The 22,481-nt window shown below is 44.7% G+C and overlaps 1 protein-coding gene across 1 annotated transcript in view; it reads right to left on the bottom strand.

Moving 5' to 3' along the window:
- Positions 1-69: 69 nt before the first annotated feature.
- CAPN13 (calpain 13) overlaps positions 70-22,481 on the bottom strand; it is an 88,324-nt gene continuing 65,912 nt past the window's right edge. The window contains exons 11-21 of the mRNA XM_006835280.1: positions 17,762-17,835; positions 14,088-14,237; positions 13,114-13,150; positions 12,578-12,634; positions 8,526-8,583; positions 8,388-8,446; positions 6,835-6,903; positions 5,255-5,330; positions 1,953-2,081; positions 838-893; positions 70-96 (exon numbers count right to left, since the gene is read on the bottom strand). Of these exons, the coding sequence (XP_006835343.1) occupies positions 70-96; positions 838-893; positions 1,953-2,081; positions 5,255-5,330; positions 6,835-6,903; positions 8,388-8,446; positions 8,526-8,583; positions 12,578-12,634; positions 13,114-13,150; positions 14,088-14,237; positions 17,762-17,835 (792 nt within the window). The remainder of the gene's footprint in view (positions 97-837; positions 894-1,952; positions 2,082-5,254; positions 5,331-6,834; positions 6,904-8,387; positions 8,447-8,525; positions 8,584-12,577; positions 12,635-13,113; positions 13,151-14,087; positions 14,238-17,761; positions 17,836-22,481) is intronic.

Genomic DNA, 22,481 nt, shown 5'->3' with positions numbered 1-22,481 from the left:
AAAAAAAAAAGAGAGAGCGAAAGTGATTCCTTACCTGGACTGTAGGGTCTGCTCTACTTCTTGAATTAGCTAGCTGTACATGACGAGGTTCATCCACTGAAAAAGAAGTATCATCGTTATGTTGTGGTTACTTGCTGTTGAGTCAATTGCAATTTACAGTGACCACTTGTGTGCAGAGTAGAACTGCTCTATAGGATTTTCAAGGCTGTGACCTTGCAGAGGCAGATCACCAAGCCTGTCTTCCGAGATTCCTCCTTCATGGGTTCAAACCACCAACCTCTCAGCTAGTAGTAGAGCAATTGACCCACCCAAGGATGCTTGTTATCATCTCAACAACCAATCCATGTTAGCGCAATACAGAGCAGGGCTAATGGACTTCCTCTCCTGGATTGCTCAGTCCAGTCTCGGCATCCATTTCCAGTTAACTCCAACCCAAGAAGGAGGTCTCATCTCCCCAGAATAGCAATTCTTAATGAGATGTTTGTTTCTCTGAGGTTGACCAGCTGGCCAGGCTAGAGGTACTTTCTAAAACTCAAGGGGAGTAAGTTTAATTTACACCAGGCTGTTCTCCAGTTTCCTCTTGAATTTATGACTCCCACATAATCCTCTGCTTTATTAAGCTATTGGAAAAAAAATAAAATCTGTCCGCCAAGATCCTAAAGCAGCCTGGGCAGCCAGCAATATATAAAGGCAGTCACTGGAGGTAGGGGGGTCAGCAGTTTGGCTGGTCTTTGATTAACTGCTCAATATTCTTAGGCAGAAAAATGTCCCCCTGAGATCATGCTAGGAGAGGTGGCCTAGCATGTGCCCTGTCCCTGGGAAGAGGAGGTAGCTCACCTCCATTTCTGTTAGGTAGAGTCCTTTTCCATCCTTGGAGAGGTTATGGAAAGCCTCTGTGGGAAAGAAGGAAAGGTTTCAGGTTGAGAAGAAGAGGCAGGGCCCATATGGAGAGAAAAGCAAATGTGGCTATTCTGAGTAAAGTACCACTCACCCTCGGAGGACTCGGTCCAGCCCCCTCCTCTTCTCTTTCCAGCCAACCTCCCGGTGACCAGACAGGACTCACTTTCTCAAAATATCTCGCTGAGATCACTCAGCCCAAACACTCCTCCTTCTCTTCCATTTCCTTACACCTTGAATCTCTACCCCTTGGCCTGGGGAATGTGTAGCCGTTCTTGCTAAATATTTCATGGATACAAGTCAGAGGCCCTTTAATGTTCAACTGAGACATCTGTGGGGGTAAGGCTTGTGTCTCAGATTTCTCCTGCCCCAGAGCTTTGGTCTCTCCATCTTTATTGAGTGTCTTATTCACTGGTTTTCAGACTGTTCTGAAGAACCGTGAGGGTTTTCAGAGACACTCATGACAGGGGGTGGGGCTCAGGCACCCCGACTTCTACCTCAGCACAGCAGTTGTACTGTGAACCCTATCATGTTTTGGGGTTTCACATAAGATTTCATTTGAAACAAAGGATTATGCTGCTAAAATGTGTCACAACCTCTGTCTACACAGTTGGATTCTGGAGCCATGGGAAAGACCTTCTGCCCCCATCTAGTCACCTGCCTGTGAAGTTCCTTCAGTAGAGACACAAATCTTTCATTGCATGCTTCCAGAGGAGGTTTAAACTAAACACAATGAGGAGAGGAGATAAAGTGATTCAAAGTAATCCTTTTCCAGAGAGAGAGGCTGGCTGAGGTAATGAGGAAATGAGGGAACTGAGGTACAGGAAGTCTCAGGAAGAAAAGGTTCAGAGGGGCAGCTGGGATATAAGCCTATTGCATTATTATATAGCCAGAGTGGGTGCTGCCCTTCTCTGGGAGCAATAGGTCCTGACACAGAACTCCAAGCCCAGTGACTACAGAGGCTTCGCCCAGGTGCTCCTGGTCCTCTCCTGCATCCTTTGGTCACTGTGAAGGTTTCCAGGATGTCAGTACTCCCCTCCCCAGGTGACACTTACTTGCCATGACTTCAAGTTTCATCAGGAAGCAAACCAAGCTTGGGAAGCTGATCCTGCCAGTATGGTCGCTATACCGGAGGGCCATTAGATCCAGCAGCTCTCTGCTGACAGAGATTCCTATAAGGAAATCTGGGAACACAGGATGAGCTAGTGAGGTGGGGAAGGTAGAGTAGGGCATGGTCCTCTGCCTCACAATGTTTGAGATACTGCTTCAGAGGACCTAGTGGCTTTCCCAGCACCATTTACTGCTAAGGCTGCCTTGGCAGCCAGTCCACTCAAGATGATCCAGTCTTTTCTTTCTTATTGACTGTTGGAATCCACTCACACTATTCTCATGTTCAGCGACAGACCAATTCAAGACACTCAAGACACCATTCTTCTGGGGACACTTGAACTTTCACCATCATCTGATAGTTCCCACGTTTGATGAATTTCTTATCAGCCCTGCCTCTGTCAGACCTCTCTTTGCAGGTGATCTGGGAAACAAACCTTGTCCCTCCCACCATGACTGTATTTGGTGGATTTATGTGTGGAGGCTACTAATGTGGGTAGATGAGGTCTCTAGAGAAGGAGGGGTGGGGAGGCCTAAAGTTGATCTTCCAGAAACGAGGCTGACCTTCAGAGAAGAGATCAGAATTCAGAAGGTGGCCCCAGATGGTCAGGACACAAGCATCTTGCCCTCTTTGGGTCTTATCATCTTGCATATCTGGTTATAAGCTCTGGGAGACACCAGCCACATAGAGGCCACTGCAGACAGGCAAAAGATCAGGCCTGTAAGCTCTGGTGAGGGAGCTGTTGTTGTTAAGTGACACAGTCAGTCCCAACTCATAGTGACCCCATATTGGGTTTCTGAGGAGTGGCTGGTGGATTTGAACCATCGACCTTGTGGTTCACAGTCCAGTATTTATTCTATAACACCATGCCAGGTGGTTGTTGTTTAAGTGCCATCTAGTCAGTTCTGTCACAGAGACCCTATATAGGGTTTCCAAGGAGCGGCTGATGAGTTTGAACTGCCAACCTTGTGGTTCAAACTGACTTTGCCATTCAGTACTTTATCCCATAGCACCATTTACATGTCAAGCCATCCATCAAGAAAGCAAACCTGGTGGTCTGAGGGCCTTATGTGACCTGAAGCTTTGAAAGAACCTGAATTGGAGTGCCTTTAGGCAGAGCATGTACTCTCCAGTCTATTTCATTCCTAATGCACCCTGTTTTCTCATGGCTAACTCTATCATCACTTTAAGTTATCTCCCTGGTCATGAAGGGTATTGAATTTAGTTCCAACTTTTCTCTATTTTTCTCCCTTTCATTAATCTGGAAGCATTATAATCTGTCCCTTAAAGTTTCACTGCTAACTGGCTTCTTACACTTCTAACAGTGTAAGTTTTACACCATAGTTCCATTGCAGTGATTACAATCTCCCCTGTGCATCATCATTCAACAGTATTTGCTTCCATTCCCTCTGGGGTTTTTGTTTTGTTTTGTTTTGGAGTGGGGTAGGTGGTATACACAAAAACACTCAGGCATATATAATCATTTAAACAACCAAAGGGCACATTCTGCAAGCCTGCCTCCTGGCCACCAGCATACAGCCTTTCTCTTTCCACAAGTCTAGAGTCCTCAGCTGCTCCCTCTCTCCATGTTCCCCATCTCTGCCTCTATCGCTGATGTTCCTGCTTCTCTGGATAGGGTCCCACATTCCACTTGTGCTCTTCTCCCTTGATGATCCTAGGGTCCTCTGTTTCTGGAGTGTAAAATTAACTACTCCCCCGTTTTTGTTATAAAACTTCTACCTTTACAGTTGTGACAGTCGCAATTAGTCATGATAACAAGTACTAACTATTGAATCATAAGAATCTTATCCCTATCTCTTTTCACCAGACCCATATAGACAAGATGGAAAGATTCAGTGGGGACTCTACCTTCCCCCACACTCTCTTAAACTAAACTCCCCCTTGAAACCTTGCAAGCCAATCACTTTGTGCCTTTATTGCACCTTCATTTTAGGTAGCCAGTGTCTAAGTTGCCCATCCCTATCTACCCTGTATACAGAGGGGATAGGATTGATACTTGATTTGAAGACTCTCCCTCTCAGTTGGTATTTTAGGCTACTACATCCATAAGTATAGGCCAAGGTAATCAAATTATAGCAATTTACACTAACAGTGCTTCTTAAGGTGTGGTCCCTGGACTATGAGCTTTGTATCACCTGTGAGCTTGTTAGAAATGTGAATTATTGAGCCCCTCCTGAAACCTACTGAATCAGAAACTCTAAGTGTGGGGCTCAACAATCTAGGTTTTAACAAGTCTTGGAGATTGGAGTTTAGGTGTGGCACTGTAGAATAAGCACTGGACTTCTAACCACAAAGTGGGCAGGTCAAACCCACCAACAGCCCCTTGGAAACCCTGTATATGGTTGCTATGAGTCAGAACCAACTCAATGATACTTAACAACTGGGAGATTCATGCTCAAGTTTGAGAACCACAGTCTTGAGCTTTGAACAATGAAGGGGAGGGTCTTTGTTAAGACAGGGCAGTATTCACGTATTTCTTCAGACCAGGAGGCAAGGGAAAGAGAATTATGGAGACTCTCCTGCCACCCAGCATTAACCCGGGAGAGTATGATTTTACATTTTATTAAGGAAGGTGGCAATTTCCTTACTTAACCTTTTTGTGATCCATTTTCCCCTTCAGTACTGTGGAGATAATGATTCCTGCCCTTCCCAGTCCTCAGGGTAGTCAAGACAATCAGATGAGATGACGTGAGTAGAAGTTCTTGGTGAACTATGAAGCACTTATGCACCCGAAGGTATTATTATCATTATCCTAGGACTGAAAGCTTTTTCCTACTTGAAGCAGACAGATGCCATTTGATTTAATTTAGCCCCCAAACCCTCTGTAAAGAGAGAGCATCAGCCTGCTAGTGGGTATTTAACCCTGATGGCCCAGATGCTGAGATGGAAGCGTCTCTTAGGCAACTCCATTTCTAGTAGGTTAACAATCACGCGAGGCTATTTTCTCACAATTAGAGCTATGCCAGGAAGAAAGGCAATTAGGAAAATTGACCAATGCACTAAGAACTCAGGCGGGGGAGGATGGTGTCTGAGTGCAGAGCCCAGGAGCCCCACAGAGGTCAGAGTAACCCAGTGGAGGACATGGACACAACCACTCACACTCCTCCCTTTCTCGTTGCCCACCATTGTGGCACCAGCCTTGCCTCAGTGTGCTAGGGGCGTGGGACACACACACACACACACACACCTCATGACTCCAATCACCACAGCTCCACGGCCTCCCTTTACCTGTATTCTCTATGGCCTTCCGCAGGTCCAAGCTCAGGAGAACCCCAGGGCTCCTCTGAGTGTTCTGGAAAGCATGCTTGTATGGGAAAAGAAGTAAGAAGCCTGAGTGAGTTCCATTGGCCACCTGGAGCCTGGGAGGTCCTATAAGTCTTTTCTCTATTCCTGGAGGTTACTTCCTGAAAATGTGAGTGAGACCCAGATCTGAGGTAGTCAGGGCAGCTGAGCTGAGGAGAGGGGCAGGAAGGTGTGGACTATATGGCTGGAGTTAACCATCATGATCGCCAGCCTACAATATGTGGACTCCTCTGCCCAGACCCACTCACCCTCCTCAGTTCCCCAGGCAGCTCTCCTCTGCTCTTTTACCCCCTAGACTGTACACCTTGTGTCTGACACATAGGACACCTTGACATCTTGCTATTTTTGAGGGAATAGAGCTCTCTAGAAGAGAACTCGTGTAAAGTAGCAGTGAAAGGCTCAGACTTCAAAGCTAAACTGTGAGTTTAAATCTTGTTTGATTATTTGTCAGCCATGTAACTTGGGCAAGAGACTCAATCTCTAGGTTCTGTTGCCCAAAATGTAGCAAAGAGCTAATTACAGTACCTGCTTCAGGGGTCTGTGGTGAGGAGTGAATGATCAACAGTTTATAAAGTGCTAAGAAAGTAACTTGCAGAGAACATTATCATGGATCCAAGAAGCCCAGTTGCAGAATGTAGTAATAGTACCACCTCACTCTTGTACGAGGCAACTCTCACATTATACAGATGTTGTGGTAGCTGTTAGGTGCCATCAAGTCAGTTTCGACTCATAGCAACCTAATGCACAATAGAACGAAACACTGCCTGGTCCTGCGCCATCCTCACAATCGTTGCTAAAACTTGAGCCCATTATGGCTGCCACGGTGCCAATCCATCTCATTGGGGGTCTTCCTCTTTTTTTGCTGACCCTTCCTTCAGAATAGTACCAAGCATTCAGAATATTATCTCTACCTAATTCTCATTATAATCCTGGTTTTCACCCCTACTTCACAGATGAGGAACCTGGTACAGTGATAGGTAACTAATGAGTCTTGGATTATATATAGTCGTGCTGGAGGCTGAACTGAACTCCCAGTAAAACCACTTTGCTTTCAAGTCAATTCTGACTCATGACAATCTCGTGTGTGTCAGAGTAGAACTGTGCTCCATTGGTCTTCATTGGCTGATTTTTCAGAAGTAGACCACAAGATGATTTTCCAAGGTACCTTTCTGCCCACTGCCATCAGTTGATTCCGACTCATAGCCACCCTGTATAGGGTTTCTGAGGCTACAAATGTAAGCTCTCCTTGAGGACACACATTAGGTAGCCAATTCTTTCATGTCCCTCAACCCTGGTACATGACTGAGTACACTGGAAATGTTGCAAATGGCTACTAACCAAAAGGTTGGGAGTTTGAGTCCACCCAGAGGTGCTTTCGAAGAAAGATCTGGTGATCTACTTACTAAATATCAGCCACCGAAACTCAAATGCAACCGGTTTAATTCTACAGATATCTGCTAAACTGGCCTGCATAAGAGTTAGCCTCAACAGAACGTGTCACATACCTGACAGTTGACAAGGCGTTCCCACAGTCTTTTAAATTCCTCTTGGTCCAGTAGTCCATTCACTTTCACCTGGGTTGAGTGTTAAAGCATTAACCAATCTAGCATGCGGTGAGCTGGCTCTGCCAGCTAAGTGGAAGCAATTCCATTCATTAGCTAGTAACACAGCCCAGCTAATGCCACCTAGACGTGGCCGCGAGTCAGCTGGCTCCCAGCTACCTCTGGAAGGAACCCAGCTTAGCTTTATTCTACAAAGAAAAATGGACAATTACAAGAAAAGAAGTCTTGAGAAATGGGAGCAAATATCACTTGCACCTGGGGCTAGTGAGACACCCCAGCACACAGCCACTGAGACAGTTTGAGTGGGGTCCCTGGCGGGAGTGAGTGGACTGGAGCCTGGGACACTTGCCACAACTCCTGAACTGAGAAAGATAGTGGAATGTGGATTGTGTGCACGCATGTGGATGGAACGTTCCCAGTCAAAACAGCCCTGGTCACTCCATGTAGCAGCTTCAATGATAACAATAAAAGTCATCTACCTCTGAGGAACTGGAGAGGGCGCTGGTGGGTGAGTAGGAGGATGAAAGACCAGACTTGCCTGCTTTCCAAGAGTCTGGCAAGCATGTGCTCCCCTAGGGCTACCTACCCTTGGCTGTGGGGGCTGCCTCGGGCCATTTTGATTCATCTGCAGGGATAAGTGGTTGTCTTCCAGTGATTCAAACTACAGCCAGCAGAGACAGGGCTGATTTATGATTTCATCAAGAAGCCCTCTTGTTCTACAATGGCCAGCATAGCATTCCCAATCGAGTCTTGTTAGCAGCAAAGGTGCCGGGTGATCAGTCTCACTCTCAGGACAGCTGGCAGGGCAGGGGCTTATGCACATGTGAGCTGGCCTCTCCCTACCTGTGGGAGTCAGGGCAGATAGTCCACTAGAGGGGAGATGAGCAAAGGCAAGTTAGGGGTTCTGCAATGTAGGTAAGTCAGCAAAAGGACCAGCAGCAGTCTCCTCTTCTGCACACACACAGTAATAATAATGATGAGATGAAAGTGCCATGTAGACTGAAGAGTGTCCTACAAATTTTGGTAGGAAACTTGGAAAGTCTTGGTATGGAATGTAAATAGTGGAGATTCCTTGAGAGGAAAGAAGAGGTGTGAAAAGAAAGATAATTCCCACTGGCATGGATCCTGATAAGCTGTATGATTTAGGCAAATGATTTAACCTCTCTGTACCTGTTTCTTTCATTGTCTAATTGAGTAATGTGTATGTATAGGGGCTGCTGCCTGAATTACAAGGAAGATCTACCTGCACCCACGCATTCTTGGGGCATAATAGATGCATCAAGTAGGTGGCAGCCATCATCACTGTTGCTCTCAATAGTTAGTGAGTTAGTGGAGACTCCTCAGAACCCAGGCTCTTTGGTGAGGACTTAGAATCAAAGAACAGAATATTCTGTGAGTGAGGGCTCCCTAATGTCCCATGAGACCCCTGGAAAGGTCGACGAGCAGATGGCCTTTTAGTGTTGAGTGGGAGGCTGGGGGATAACCGCAAAGGATACATCCATCAGAGCCAAGATGCCCCGGCACTCATCCAAGGAGAACATGACCCCTGGAAGTTCTGAGGAGGAGAGAAGAGGAAGGACTGGTGTGATAATGGGACTGACATTGGGCTGGCCCCGTAGTGGGGATGACCATACCTTTCAGGAGTTCCTGGTTGAGCAGGTTCTGAAGCTGGGAGGCATCAATGTTCATCCCCTGTTCCAAACAAGAGAGGAATGCAGGACAAGATCAGTGCCCAGGACCGGATGGACACACAGGCCTGATGCTGTGAAAACATTCACAGTTCTTAAACACTTACTTCCCTCAGCAGGTTCATCTCACAGGACCCTGCCCTCCTCCCGGAGCCTTAGCTCCAGGCCACAGTGAGAACTCCCAACTCCAACAGGGCTAACCACTCCCTACATTTGGCAACTGGTGTAGGTTGCCTTGCATTTGTCTTTTCATCCATTGCTGAACTGGGTCTGCTCAGTACCTATGTACCAGGCACTGGGAAGCACCTCAGAAGAGGATTGCCGAATGAATCAATTCAGCTTTTAAGGTGAGTTTTTTAATCTGCTTTAGAATAAAACTAAGAGAAGCCATGGCCGCTCTCTTTCTCTGTCTCTCACTCTGTATGTGTGAGTGTGTGATGAAGGGAGGTAAAAATAGTAGAAGTATAAGCTAAGAGAAGTTCCTGTAATTGAGTGCCTTATGTGACCTTCGTCTTTCCAGCCACTGAAGCAAAAAAGGATGCATCGTGGTTTTATTTAGATTAATAAGAGGAAGCAATTGAGGTTGTGGGTAGAGAGAAACATCTCCTGGCCTGAACTTTTGGAGGATTGCATTAAATTTTAAAACCATAACGTAAAATCCCAAAGACTGAATGACTTTCCGAGCAGTATCTTCTGTGACGGTTTCACAGAGAAGCAGAGCTGTTGTATATGACGTCATTTCTTACATCCACCCTGGGAAAAGCTAAGGGTGACATTATCACTCTTACGTGACATTACCATCCTGTTGTAGTTAAGTGCCTTCGAGTCAGTTCAGACTCATTGCAATCCTGCATACGGTTTCCAGAAGTGATTGGTGGGTCTGAACTACCGACCTTGTGGTTAGTAGTCCAGTGCTGGTCCTACAGCACCAGGAAGCTTTTACATGGGGAGCTGGAGGGACACCTCTCTGCAGGTGGTTTTATAGAGTGGCTCCAGGACAAATGGAAGAAGTGTCTCTTTGATGTTTCTGAGCAAACGAAACCACAAAAGCACCTGTCTTCAGAAGATGACAGATCCCCCATCCCTGTCTACATTTACAGGGTTGGCTTCACCACCTAGAAAACCCTCCAGAAAACCCATTGATGTCAAGTGATTCTGACCTCAGTGACCGTCTAGGACGGAGTAGAAGTTCCCCAGAAGTTTTCCAAGGCTACACATCTTTACAGGAGCACACAGCTGCATCTTTCTCCTATGGGGTAGCTAGTGGGTTTGAATGGCTAACTGTCGGGTTAACACCTGAATGTTTTCGCTGCTGCATCACCAGGGTTCCTTTCACACTGAGAACTGTAAGCACAAACAGCCTGTCCTTATGGAAAATCTTCTGCTAGAAGGATGACCCTCCACGATGTCTCTGAGGGAAAAATCCTGCCAGTGGAACTGGCCTTGGAGCCATCTTCCACAGGTAGGTTGGTGTCAGCAAAGTCAGCGTTGTGTGCTACACCAACTGAGTTTTCTCTTCAAAAAGAGGCATGATACCTCACTTTGAACAGCAGTTTTCATGTTAATAAGGCACTTTAACTTACATAGACTTACCCATCTAGATTATAAACCACTTTGGGTTCGGGATCATGTCTTATTCCTTCTCCATACCTCCCACCTTTGGGCAGACCCTGACTTAACCCTGCACTCAGTAACCAATCAACCATGTTTGAGGAGCTGAATATAAGATCAGGACTAGTGATGATTTAAAGAAATTCTAAAGAAAACCCTGTATGGCTTGCCACTCAGGTCATAACATAAAATCCCCAACACTGATGTGTACTCCTAAAGCTTAGTGCAGCACTTGGAATGTTCTAGGTGCTCTGCAATGTTCATCAATTGAATAAATGGATGGAAGGATGGATGGATAGACCTGACCTATCCCAGAGTCTGTGTGTGTCTTTTGTTGCCTACAAACAGATCCTGGGTTATAGTACCATCTCCACAACTAGTGTTGATAAAGGTAATGCCTAGTAGCAGTAGCAGAGCCTCACTATGCCACTGTTTATTAGTTTAAGACTAATCAAACTGATAGACGGCACCAGGAGAGAAGACACAGTGTGTCCATCAGTCAGTATTTTGCTTTAAACTTTCTTTTGAGGATGGTTTGCAGGTTGTGCAGATGATGCCCAGCCAAGGAGTAAAAATGGGCTACAATTGAATCTGTGTTCCATTTAGCAGGTGCATACCTTGGCAAAGAGCTGCATCTGTGCTTCATTCTAATCCTACAGCAACCCCCATAGGCTACCTGTCATACCCTTTATGAGGAGCAACTTGGCTACTGCTTGGTGGTGGTGGTGGTGGTGGTTATGTGCTGTGGAGTCGGTTCCGACTCATAACAACCCTGTACAGGGTTTCCAAGGCTGTAAATCTTTACAGGAACAGAAAGCCTCATCTTTCTCCTGTGGAATAGCTGGTAGTTTCAAACTGCTGACCTTAAGGTTAGCAGCCCAACTTGTAACCACTACACTACCAGAGCTCCTTTAGTTGGTGCTTGGAAATCTATACTAATTTGGAATCTCTATCAATTTATCATATAACATATGATATCATACATCATATAACAAGTTAGGTGATTTTGGTTTGTTTTTTTTTAATCTATTTTAGATGTGCAGAGACATGGACGAGGTGTGAGAGTTTTGTAACCTGCCCTTGAAGAAATCTTGGTTGTACACATCCTAACCAGGCCCTGCTGATAACCTATAAGCAGCTCATCTTAGTTTGGGTACCTGCTGTGGGGAAATTAATCACTCTGAATTCAATTAAACCAAACTGATTGAGCACCTCCTTTGTGCCAAGGACAGTGATGAGTGTTGGGGACAACGAATGAATATGACATCATCCCTGACTTCGGGCACTCAAAGACTTGGCAATCGTCTGGAAGGCCTTGCCATGCATCAGGTGGAGTGGAACTTGTATGAGCTCAGATGGAAGGCCACAATCCCGAGCTGCTAGTCATCCCAAGGAGGCTCACACTCAGCTGCTGCTTGAAACGTATACCCTGCGCGCTCCTGCCGCATTCTACAGTCCTCACTGTTGGTTTTCCTAGGGTCAGGGCTGCCTTAATCCATTCCCTTTGGACTGCCTCCTTGCTACCATTGCTCCACTAGTTCTCTGAATGCAGAGACATGGCCTCGCAGCCTCTCTGTCCTTGGCCTCTGCCTGGCCCAAGGCTGGCACGGTACACATAAATATCGTATCACTTTCCACATAACGTGACTCTTAACAGTAAAGGGGCCAGCGTGCCGAGCCCTTGGCAGCGTCTTTCATCCTGACAAGTCAAGGAGTTCTTCATAACAGTTTATTAAACCATTACAGAAATCTCCTGTGCACATAGGTGGGCTTGGCAGGAAGAATGCTGCTGGTGCTTTCTGAAGCTGGCCAGCTCCCAGGAGGAATGCTGCCAAAGCTGGTGGGGAGGTGGCCGAGCATGAGAAGAACAAATGCCAGTGGCTTGTTTAAAGATTTAAAAAGTACACATGCACACAGCTCATTGTCATCTCTCCATTTCTAAGGCCTATATTCTCTCCCAGATGTCACCCAAGGGGTTTGCCCCTTCTCTGCTGTTTGGCAGCCAGATTAATTTTGGAGATGATCCTGGAGGAGAGGCTGATAAAATGATTCAAGTCATTTTTTCCTATCACTATCCTGAGTGGTGCAAAATGGTTTGCACTCAGCTGCTAACCAAAAGGTTGGTGGCTTGAAACCTGCACAGCAGTGCTATGAAACAAAGGCCTGATAATGTGCTTCTGTACAGACTGCAGCCAAGAAAACCCTACGGGGCAATTCTACTCTGTAACACATGGGGCCACGAGGCCATCATGAGTTGGAATCGACTTAATGGCAACAAGTTAAATTCATTTTTAATCATCTTCATCAGGGCTTGTGAGAGGTTTCCCATCCTCAGGTCTCTCCATCACCCGCTCTTTGTCAGGGCCCCTCCATGGGAGGTACTGTACCTGCTGAGAGTATCTCTGGAAAACACTTGGTTGGAATCCAATTTCTGGAAGACTGGCCTGGAACAGAGAGAAAATAGTCAACGTGAAACTTGTGAGGAAGGGACCAACCAGGCCTTCCTCTTCTCTTGTATAGCAAGGCCACATCTGGTTCTGAGACAGAGGTCTCATCTGGCTGTTGGATAAAATCTTCCAGGGAATGGGAATACTGAAGCTCATGAAAGGAAGGTGGCTGAGTCCAGCCTGGCCTTGTCTCCCTCCTTGTTAAGTGCCATTGAGTCAGTTCTAACTCATAGTGACCCTGTACAGGGTTTCCAAGGAGCTACTGGTGCATTTGAACCTCCAACATGTGGTTCGAACCGACTTTGTGGTCTAGTGATTTATCCCAAAGCACCACATCAGGACTCCTTCTTAATCCCCCCATTATGCTGTCTTTGCTTTCAATGGCCGGTGGTGATACAAGAAGGAAGAAGATGAAATTTTTTGAGGATGAGATGTGATCAATGAAGTTTACTTACAGGCCCTTCCCACACACATACCTGTACTCTTGTGAGGTTTAAATTGTTGTCCAACTTCCTGGAAAATCGAGAAAAATATGACAAAAATTATCAGCCTGTATATATGGAGGACACCCAAGGTAGTTTTGAATATTTATCCCCAGGATCTGCCTGGAGCACCCTCAGAGCTGCAAGATGTGAAGTGCGCAGCTAAGACACACACCAGGGAATGTGCCCAACCTTTTGGATGGGACATGATCTGGTCATCAAACCATTTCTTCAGTGCTATCTTTCACTTCCAGATACACATATACAGATGTCCATTGTCAGGGTGGCAAATAAGCTTTGCCATGTGTTCCAACTCTAGTTGGTAGTGTGGAGGCTGCCTGGCACATGGCACTGTCAAAGGCTCACCTGTGATGATAGCTGCTTTGGGCCCAAGAGGGGAAGTGGCTTCCATCAGGATGTGTACTTGTTGATCCCAGTCTTGACCAACTCAAGACCCTCTATGATTCAATTATCTCTTTCAGGCTCATCTTTCTCTGCTGCCCCCTGGAGTATCCCACCACATCCTGGCCACTTTTCAGACCAGTTGCCGTGCATGCCTAGTACCTCCTTCCTGTATATTTGGCTGACATCACTTAGTCCTCAGCAATTCCTGTGCCCACCCACCCCTGCTTCTGTTCATTCTTTGCCCTGCCCCTGTGCTACCTTCCCATATCCCTATTCCTTCAGATCGAAATGATGTGTTTCCTTCAAGGACTGGCTCCAGTGCCATTCCCTCAGTGCTTCCAGCCAGAAGTATGTCCCTCCACTTTGTGCTGCCCTGACAGTGTGCACATCTATCCAGCAGTGGTCCCATGCTATTTGTGATGTATTATTGTTTCATAGACTTTCTCATTGCCTTTATGGTGAGCTTCTGCAAAGCAGGGCCTGATGCAATGCAGTGAAACATGCATACACACACACATAAAATGAAATAGAATAAAACATTTAGAATCCTAGAAATTCTGTACCTGTCAATGTCTGACACTTTCAGGAAGATGCGGAGCAAGAACTGAACTTCTCTGCTTGTCGAAGTCACTACAGCATAGGTCCCAGGGTTCAAATGGAAACATTGTGTGAGGTTGCACTTGGATTTTGAACCTACACCCTTAGCAGGATATCTGGGTTGGGGAAAAAACGTGGATGGCAATCTGTCCTGTAACTAGAGAAAACATGCTACTGTAAGAACACACCCTTGCGTGCATGTTGTTAAGTGCTGTCAAGTCGATTCTGATTTACAGCAACCCTGTATAGGGTTTCCAAGGAGCAGCTGGTGAGTTTGAACTGCCAACCTTGTGTGGTTCAAACCAACCTTGTGATCCAGTGCTTATCCTACAGAACCACATCTTGCATGCACAGACCCCAACAAGTAAGAGGGACATCCCAAAGTCCTCCTCGTTGACCCAAATGGCATTAACCAGTGGCCTGTGTGTCCATTCTTACTCACAGTGACTGGACCCCATGTGTGTCAGAGTAAACTGTGTTCTATAGGACTTATAAAAGCTATGAGCTTAAGTAGATTGTCACCTCTTTCTTCTGAAGCTTCTCTAGGTTAGACTTGAACCTCCAAAATTCCAGTTAGCAGCCAAGAGTGTTAACTATTTACACCACCCAAGGAAGCCCTTGTAATGGCATTATTGTTGTTAAGAGCCATCGAGTTGGTTCCGGTTCATAGGGACCATAGATGGGGCTTCTGAGAAGTGGCTGGTAGGTTTGGACCACCAACCTTGTGGATCGAATGTGTATCCTACAGCACCACACCAGGACTCCGGAAATGACATTGTTGTTAAGTGCCATTGAGTCAGTTCTGAATCATAGCAACCCTGTATAGAGTTTCCAAGGAGCAACTGGTAAGCTTTAACTGCCAACCTTGCCATTCAAACTGACTTTACAGTCCAGTGCATTATCCCACAGCACCACACCAGGACTCCAGCCCGTGAAAAGAGAGGTAGTGTTTCCCTAAACTCTTAACAAGTGGTTGAATTTAGACTGTTATCTAGATTCTAGAAACTACAATAAATGCAAGGAAATCTGATTCATGATTTTATCTTCATAAGCCTAACAGCATCCAAGGTTTCTGATTATAGGGTTTCATTTCTGCTTACACAAAAAGAAGATGTCCATGGAAACTAAGGACATTATCACCACAGAGGACTTTGGGAGCTCTGGTGACACAGTGGGTTAAGCACTGTACTGCTAACCAAAAGGTCATCTGTTTGAACCTAGCAGCTGCTCTGTGGGAGAAAGATGAGGCAGTCTGCTCTTGTCAAGATGCCCAATCCAGGAAACCCCATGGAGCAGTTCTCCTCTGTCCCATGGAGTCACTGTGAGTCAGAATCAGCTGGACGGCAGTGCCAGATGGGTCAAGACCCTTCTTTCCTGAACCTTTTGCAAATACTTTTTGAAGGCTAGACCACCAATAAGCTGTGCCCCCTTTGCTCCCTCAGTTTTATCTTTCCAACAGAGCCCTGAAATTCCTTCTTATTGGAGAATAATAGGCCCTGATCATTTTCCTTTTATTTCAATATTATCTTAGAGATAAAACAATAAATATAACACAGTTCCTATTACCGGATGTCACATAGATATTATATAATAAAAACTCCTTACTAAACAAATTTTCCCCAATACAGTCGAGCATGGGGATTCCATTTAGAAGAGTTACATAGTGTGAAATGGTTATTTATGAGGTCTGCCTAGGGGAAAAAACAAGGAAAAGGAGAGGGAGGCTTTCCAGGCAGGGGGGATGGGAGTGAGCTCCATGATGATACAGGGCTAGGCCTGCATTGGGTCGGATATGCAGTAGGGAGCTTGGTGGAGCCACCTCTGCTGACATTAGATCCCCAGCAAGTTTGAGAGTCTGAATTGCTGGAATTCTGGCAAAAGCCATGATGAGATGTATTCTTTTCTGTGGGGTCCACATTGCCCAATGGGACCTGGTGTGTGTGTGCTTAGAAGGACAGTGTGTGTGCAGTGGTGTAAAAAGTGAGGATTTCTCTGCTTTCTAGCTCTCCTGGCCTCCTCTCTACACTGGACCCTTACAGTCCTGTTCAGTCCACTAGTTCTTCAGAAAAGCCTTGCTTGGTGGTGGCTAGAAGAGCGAATGTGAGGAGAGTCAGAGGGAGGTCTTGGTCCAGGGCTCAGAAGCACACACTTCACCACCTAGTTCTAGGTGATATTTGTGCTCTTCCTGAGATAAGTCACCATTTATTCCTGAGAGAATTCCCATTTATTTCCTAGCCTGAGTGCTTCCTGGAAACCCTCCTAGGTATTCCACGTCTCAGTGGGTATGGTTCCAGGGACCACAGTCATACCTGAACCCCACCTGAGTGGCTGCTCTTTATTGGCTTTTTGCCTGCTCTGAGACTCTCTGACCGGAGTCTGCCATCTAGAAGGCCTGGAGGCGCTCCCTTGGTCCTGCCAGCTTTCCCTGAGCACATCTGAGGCCACAGATCTCATATCCATTTAAGAGGTCTGAGTTCTTGTGAGGTTAGTTTCCTGAGCTCCATCATTTCTTCTTCATCTTTACTCATATTTTTAGGTTGCCTCTCTCCAAATGTGTAGGAGGGATGGTGGTTTGGCTGTAAAAGGAACTATAGAAGGTGTGTTGAAGCTGCATTTGCATAGTCTGCACTCTGTGTGTGGCAAACCACATGGGAGGCCAAAGAGTCTCCTTAGGCACTCAGCCTTCCCACTGTCTCTCTTCTTAAATAAAAAATAACTGGCTCTGATGGTTAATTTTATGTGTTAACTTGGCTATTGTCCCACTGGTTTGGCCAAACAGTAGTGTCATTGTTGTTCCATAATCAGTCAATCAGCTGAAAAGGGAATTTGCTTAAGATGTATACTGCCTCCAGACTATAAATATCTATAAATAAATAGATATTTTGGCAGAGCCCTCTCTCTCTTCACTCCGCACTCTTTCCATTGCCTGACCTACAGATCTTTGGATACAAGCATATAGAGTCTCCAGTCTGTGACCTGGCCTACATATTTTGTACTTGCCAGTCCTCACAATTATGTGACCAATTCTTCAAAGTAACTGTCTATACATCCAGATAGATAATTTACCTCTATGGCCATATCACCCTGAATGCACCTATCTCAAAAGATCTTGGAAGCTAAGCAGGGTCAGGCCTGGTTAGTTCTTGGATGAGAGACTGCCTGGGAATACCGGGTGCTGTAGGCTTTAAGAAGTCCTGGTGTGGCACTGTAGGATAATCACTGGGTCCCAAGGTAGGTTTGAACTGTAAGCTCAGAAGTTCAACCTCCCCAACCGCTCCTCGGAAACCCTACATAGGATTGCTATGAGTCAGAATATCAATCTACCTACTTACAATCACTGGTTTTGTTTCTCCAGAGGACCCTGATTATGACCCTACCTGTCAACTCTGTCAACTCTCTCTATCAGGGCCCAGAAAGCTTGAAGGTAGTTTTGCCATTGTAGCCCCTCTTGAATGTCAAACCAGAGAACAGCCCAAGAGGTCCCACTTTTAAAGTAGGACAACAAAAGTATTCCCCCAAACTTTTGACCCTTTTGAGATTCCAAGCGTGTCTCTGTTACATGGCAGAGCTGAATTTACAGCCAAAATATAGTAAGAGACCGGGAAAGGCCACAGATGTTGGAAGACGCATAACACTTTACCCACAGACACCACCAAGGTGTGAGAAACCCAGCAGAGAGCTCAGGGCGATGGTGTTCCATACCTGGGAGTCCACCTGTGGGGAAGAGGAGGAAAGGCATGTTGAGTGAACCAAACCCAAACAAGATGGTGAGCAAGTCAGAGCTGAGCCTGGCTCAGGGCCACCGTTCTCTCTCCCCAGCTGTGCAGTCAGCCTCTTCCAAACACACCACAGGCCATAAAGAGATGTAAGAAAGGAAACCTAACCAGTCATAGGGGCAAAAAGTGGGAAGACACTGAGGAGGAAGAAGTCGTGGATAGGAGGAAACTCTGCCTATATCAGCTCAGGAATGGTGATAAAAATGGAAGGGAAAAGTGAGACATTGAAAAGGGCAGAAGCTGAGACAGAACTGGGATAAAATATAAATTCATTAGCATCTAGTACTTTCCAGCCACTTGAAAATATGATAGGCACTGGTTGTAGGACCCTGGTGTTGGTAGGGAATACAGGTGCATATGAGTGGGGACACTTCCTGATTGCAGTCCCCTTTGTAAGCACTTCCTGACTTGCAAATCACTTTCCTTTAATGTGTTGGAGCATGCATCACAATGAACCTAAAAGCTGCCTCTGTTGTTTTAGGTGTTGTTGAATTGGTACACTCAGCAACCTTAAGCACAGCAGAGGGAAACACTGTCCATTTCTGTGCAGATCTTACAATCTTTGCTACACTTGAGCACATTTTACAGGCATTATATCCCTCTCCAGGGATTGATCCCTCCTGATAATATGTCTGAAGTATGAGAGATGAAGTCCCAACATCCTGGCTTCTAAAGAGTACTCTGGCTTTACTTCTTCCAATACAGATTTGTTTGCTCATCTGGTGGTCCTGGTACCTTTAATATTCAACCCCAACACGAAACTCAAATGTATCAATTCTTCTACAGTCTTCTTCATTCATTGTCCAAGTTTCACATGCATATGAGGCTACTGAAAATACCATGGCTTGGGTCAGACACACCTTAGTCCTCAAACCGACATCTTGGTTCTTGAACACTTTAAAGAGGTCTTGTGCAGCAGTTTTGCCCAATGAAATGAGTCATTTGGTTTCTTGAATGCTGCTTTCATGAGTGTTGATCCAAGCAAAAAACCTTTGATAACTTCAATCTTTTCTTCATTTATCTTAATGTTATTTATTGGTTCATTCGTGAGGATTTTTTTATTTCTTTACACTGAGGTGTAACCCGTACTGAACACTGTGGTCTTTGAACTTCATCAGTAAGTATTTTAAGTCCTCTTTGAACTCAACAAGTGAGGTTATATTGTCTACATATCACAGGTTGTTAATGAGTCTTTCTCCAATTCTGAGTCTATGTTCTTCATATAATCCAGTTTCTCAGATTATTTGCTCAGCATAGAGATTGAATAAGTATGGTAAAAGAATACAACCCTGGCACAAACATTTCCTGAATTCAAAGCATTCAATGACCCCTTGTTTTGTTCGAATGTTTGCCTTATAGTTCATGTACATGTTCCTCATAAGCACAATTAACTGCTCTGGAATACTATTCTCTGCAATGTTGTTCGTAGCTTGTTATGATCCACATAATCAAAAGCCTTTGCATAATCAATAAAGCACAGGTAAATGTCTTTCTGTTATTCTCTGTTTTTAGCCATGATCCATCTGGTGTTAGCAAGGCTATCGCTCATTCCATGTCCTTGTCTGAACCCAGGCTGGACCTCTGGCAACTTCCTGTCAATGTACTGCTGTAGCCATTTTTGAATTATCCTTAGAAAAATTTTACTTGCGTGTTATATTAATGATATTACCCGATGATTTCCACATTCTCCTGGGTCTTGTCTCTTTGGGCACAAGTATGGATCTCTACCAATCAGTAGGACAAGTAGCTGTCTTCCAAATTTCTTGGCACAGATGAGTGAGTGCCTCCAGTGCTGCATCAGTGTTTTGGAAACATTAAAATTTGTATTCCATCAATTCCTGGAGACTTGTTCTTTGCCAATGCTTTCAGTGTACCTTGGAATTCTTCCTTCAGTATCATTGGCTTTTGATCACATGCTGCTTCTTGAAATGGTTAGACATCAACAATTTCTTTTCAGTACAGTGACTCTGTATATTCATTCCATCTTCTTTTCATGCTTTCTGCAACAGTCATTATTTTGCCCATAGAATCCTCCATAATTGTAAGCTGGTTATACAATAACTTGTTTTTGTATAACCTTCATTTTTTTCTTTCAGCTTGAGAAATGCTGAACATGTTCTTCTTTTTTGGTTTTCTAACATCAGATGTTTGCACATTTCATTTTAATACTTGACTTTGTCTTCCCAACCTGCCCTTTGCACTTTTCTGTTCAGCTCTTTTACCTCCTCATTTCTTCCATTTGCTTTAGCATTTCTGTGCTGGAGAGCAAGTTTCAGAGTCTCTTCTGACATCCGTTTTGGTCTTTTCCTTTCTTACTGTCTTCCTAATGACCTTTTACTTTCTTCCTGTATGATGTTCTTGATATCCCACAACTCTTCTGGTTTTTTGTTTAATGCTTCAAATCTCTTCTTGAGATGATCTCTAAATTCAAGTGGGATATGTTCACTTTTTTTTGGCTCTTGTGGACTTGTTTTAATTTTCTTCAGTTTCAACTGAACTTGCATATGAGTGTGTTGATGGTCTGTTCCACAGTCTGCCATAGACCTGGTTTTGTCTGATAATATGGAGCTTTTCCACCATCTTTCCACAGATGTAGTCAATTTGACTTCTGTGCATTCCATATGGTGAAGTCCATATGAATAGTTATCTTTTATGTTGTTTAAAAAAGGTATTTACAGTGAAGGAATAATTGGTCTTATAAAATTCTATTATGTGATCTCCATCATCATTTTTTCTCCAAGGCCATATTTTCCAACTACTGATCTTTCTTTTTATCTAACCTTTGTATTCCAATTACCAGTAATCATCAATTCCTCTGGACTGCATGTTTTCTCAATTTCAGATTGCAGATTGCATGTTTCTTCAATTTCATTAACACTGGCTTTAGCAGTTGGTGTGTAAATATGAATAAGAGTGATATTAACTGGTCTTCCTTAGAGATGTATGGATATTATCCTATCACAGACAGTGTCATCCTTCAAGACAGATCTTGAAATGTTCTTTTGGATGATTAATGTGATGCCATTCTCTTCAATTTGTCATTCCTGGCATAATAAACCATGTAATTTTCAGATTTAAAATGGCCAATACCAGTCTATTTCAGCTCACTAATGCCTAAGAGACCAATATTTATGCATTCCATTTTATTTTTTATAACTTCAATTTTCCTAAATTCATACTTCGTACATTCCATGTTCTGATTACGAAGAGATTTTTACAGCTGTTTCTCCTTAATTTGAGTTGTGCCCCATCAGCAAATGAAGGTCCCAAAAGCTTTACTCCATTAAAGTCATCATGGCCAACTCTTCTTTGAGGAGGCAGCTCTTCCCCAGTCATATTTTGAGTGCCTTACATCCTCATTTTCTGGCACTATATCTGACAGTATTCTGGAGTTCCTCCTCATGTTTCAATATTCTTATGCTTATAGTGTTCTACTACTGACAAAATATTTGTAAGTCGTCTGTCTCTCTTTCTTCCTACTCTGTCTTCACCTGGAAGTTCAGCAGAAACCTGTCCTCCATGGGTCACTCTGTTGGTATTTAAAATACCAGTGGCATAATTTCCAGAATCACAGCAACACACAAGCCACCACAGTCCCACAAACTGACAAAAGACTGGTGGACAAACTGACACTAGGCTCCCTATTTTATGGATGCAGAAACTAAGGTTCTGCAGCATAAGGTGCAAAGCAGGATAAAGCAAGCTGTGTAATGAGTCCCTACCACCACCACTCCTGGATAAGGTGGATAATAAACACTCGACTGTGAATCACAAGGTCAGTGGTTCAAACACACCAGCTGCTCATCGGAAATCTTGTACAGGGTCGCTATGAATCAGAATCGACTTGATGGCACTTAACAACAACAAGAAGCCACCAGATACATGGATTACCAGGAATCAGAATCGACTTGATGGCACTTAACAACAACAAGAAGCCACCAGATACATGGATTACCAGGAATCAGAATCGACTTGATGGCACTTAACAACAACAAGAAGCCACCAGATACATGGATTACCAGGAATCAGAATCGACTTGGAAGAAAAAGGCTTTGGTTTTTGTTGCTGTTGTTACCACCAGGCCTTGTCTTCCACTGTTGATGTAGAGGGCATTGTTGTCTTTCCCACAGATATTCACAACCTATCAGATGTTGATAAGTACCAGATGATTCTCCCAGGGAGACTTCTCTTCAATCCAGATATGAGCTGGCAAAAACTTGTGGGGTGAGCATGAAATAGTTTGCCCTTTCTTGACCTTTGCTACTGTCCTGTCTTCTCCTGCCTATTCACACGCCATCTGTGTTTGGTTGGATGTAAGGCAGAACAGTGCTCCAGCAGCCAGTGGGTAACCTTGAGGCACACTCCACAAACACCATTAGAGGCTTGGCAACTTTTGAGAGTTTGGCCATTGGAACTCACATTGCCTGTTTCTCAAACAGTAAAGGGAACCCCGATGCCTCCTAAATTATTAAGGTCTGGACTGTTGTTTTTTTTGTGTGTGTGTGTTGTTGTTGTTTAACTCAATCTGGATCCTCCAAGATTTGTTGGGCAATCCACAGTGCCTGAAGGGACAGTTCTCAGTTC

Source organism: Chrysochloris asiatica, unplaced genomic scaffold (assembly GCF_000296735.1).
Source record: "Chrysochloris asiatica unplaced genomic scaffold, ChrAsi1.0 scaffold00016, whole genome shotgun sequence".
Classification (NCBI taxonomy): domain Eukaryota; kingdom Metazoa; phylum Chordata; class Mammalia; order Afrosoricida; family Chrysochloridae; genus Chrysochloris; species Chrysochloris asiatica.
Note: the sequence above shows the minus strand (reverse complement) of the source record. Positions and strands in the feature narration are given on the sequence as shown.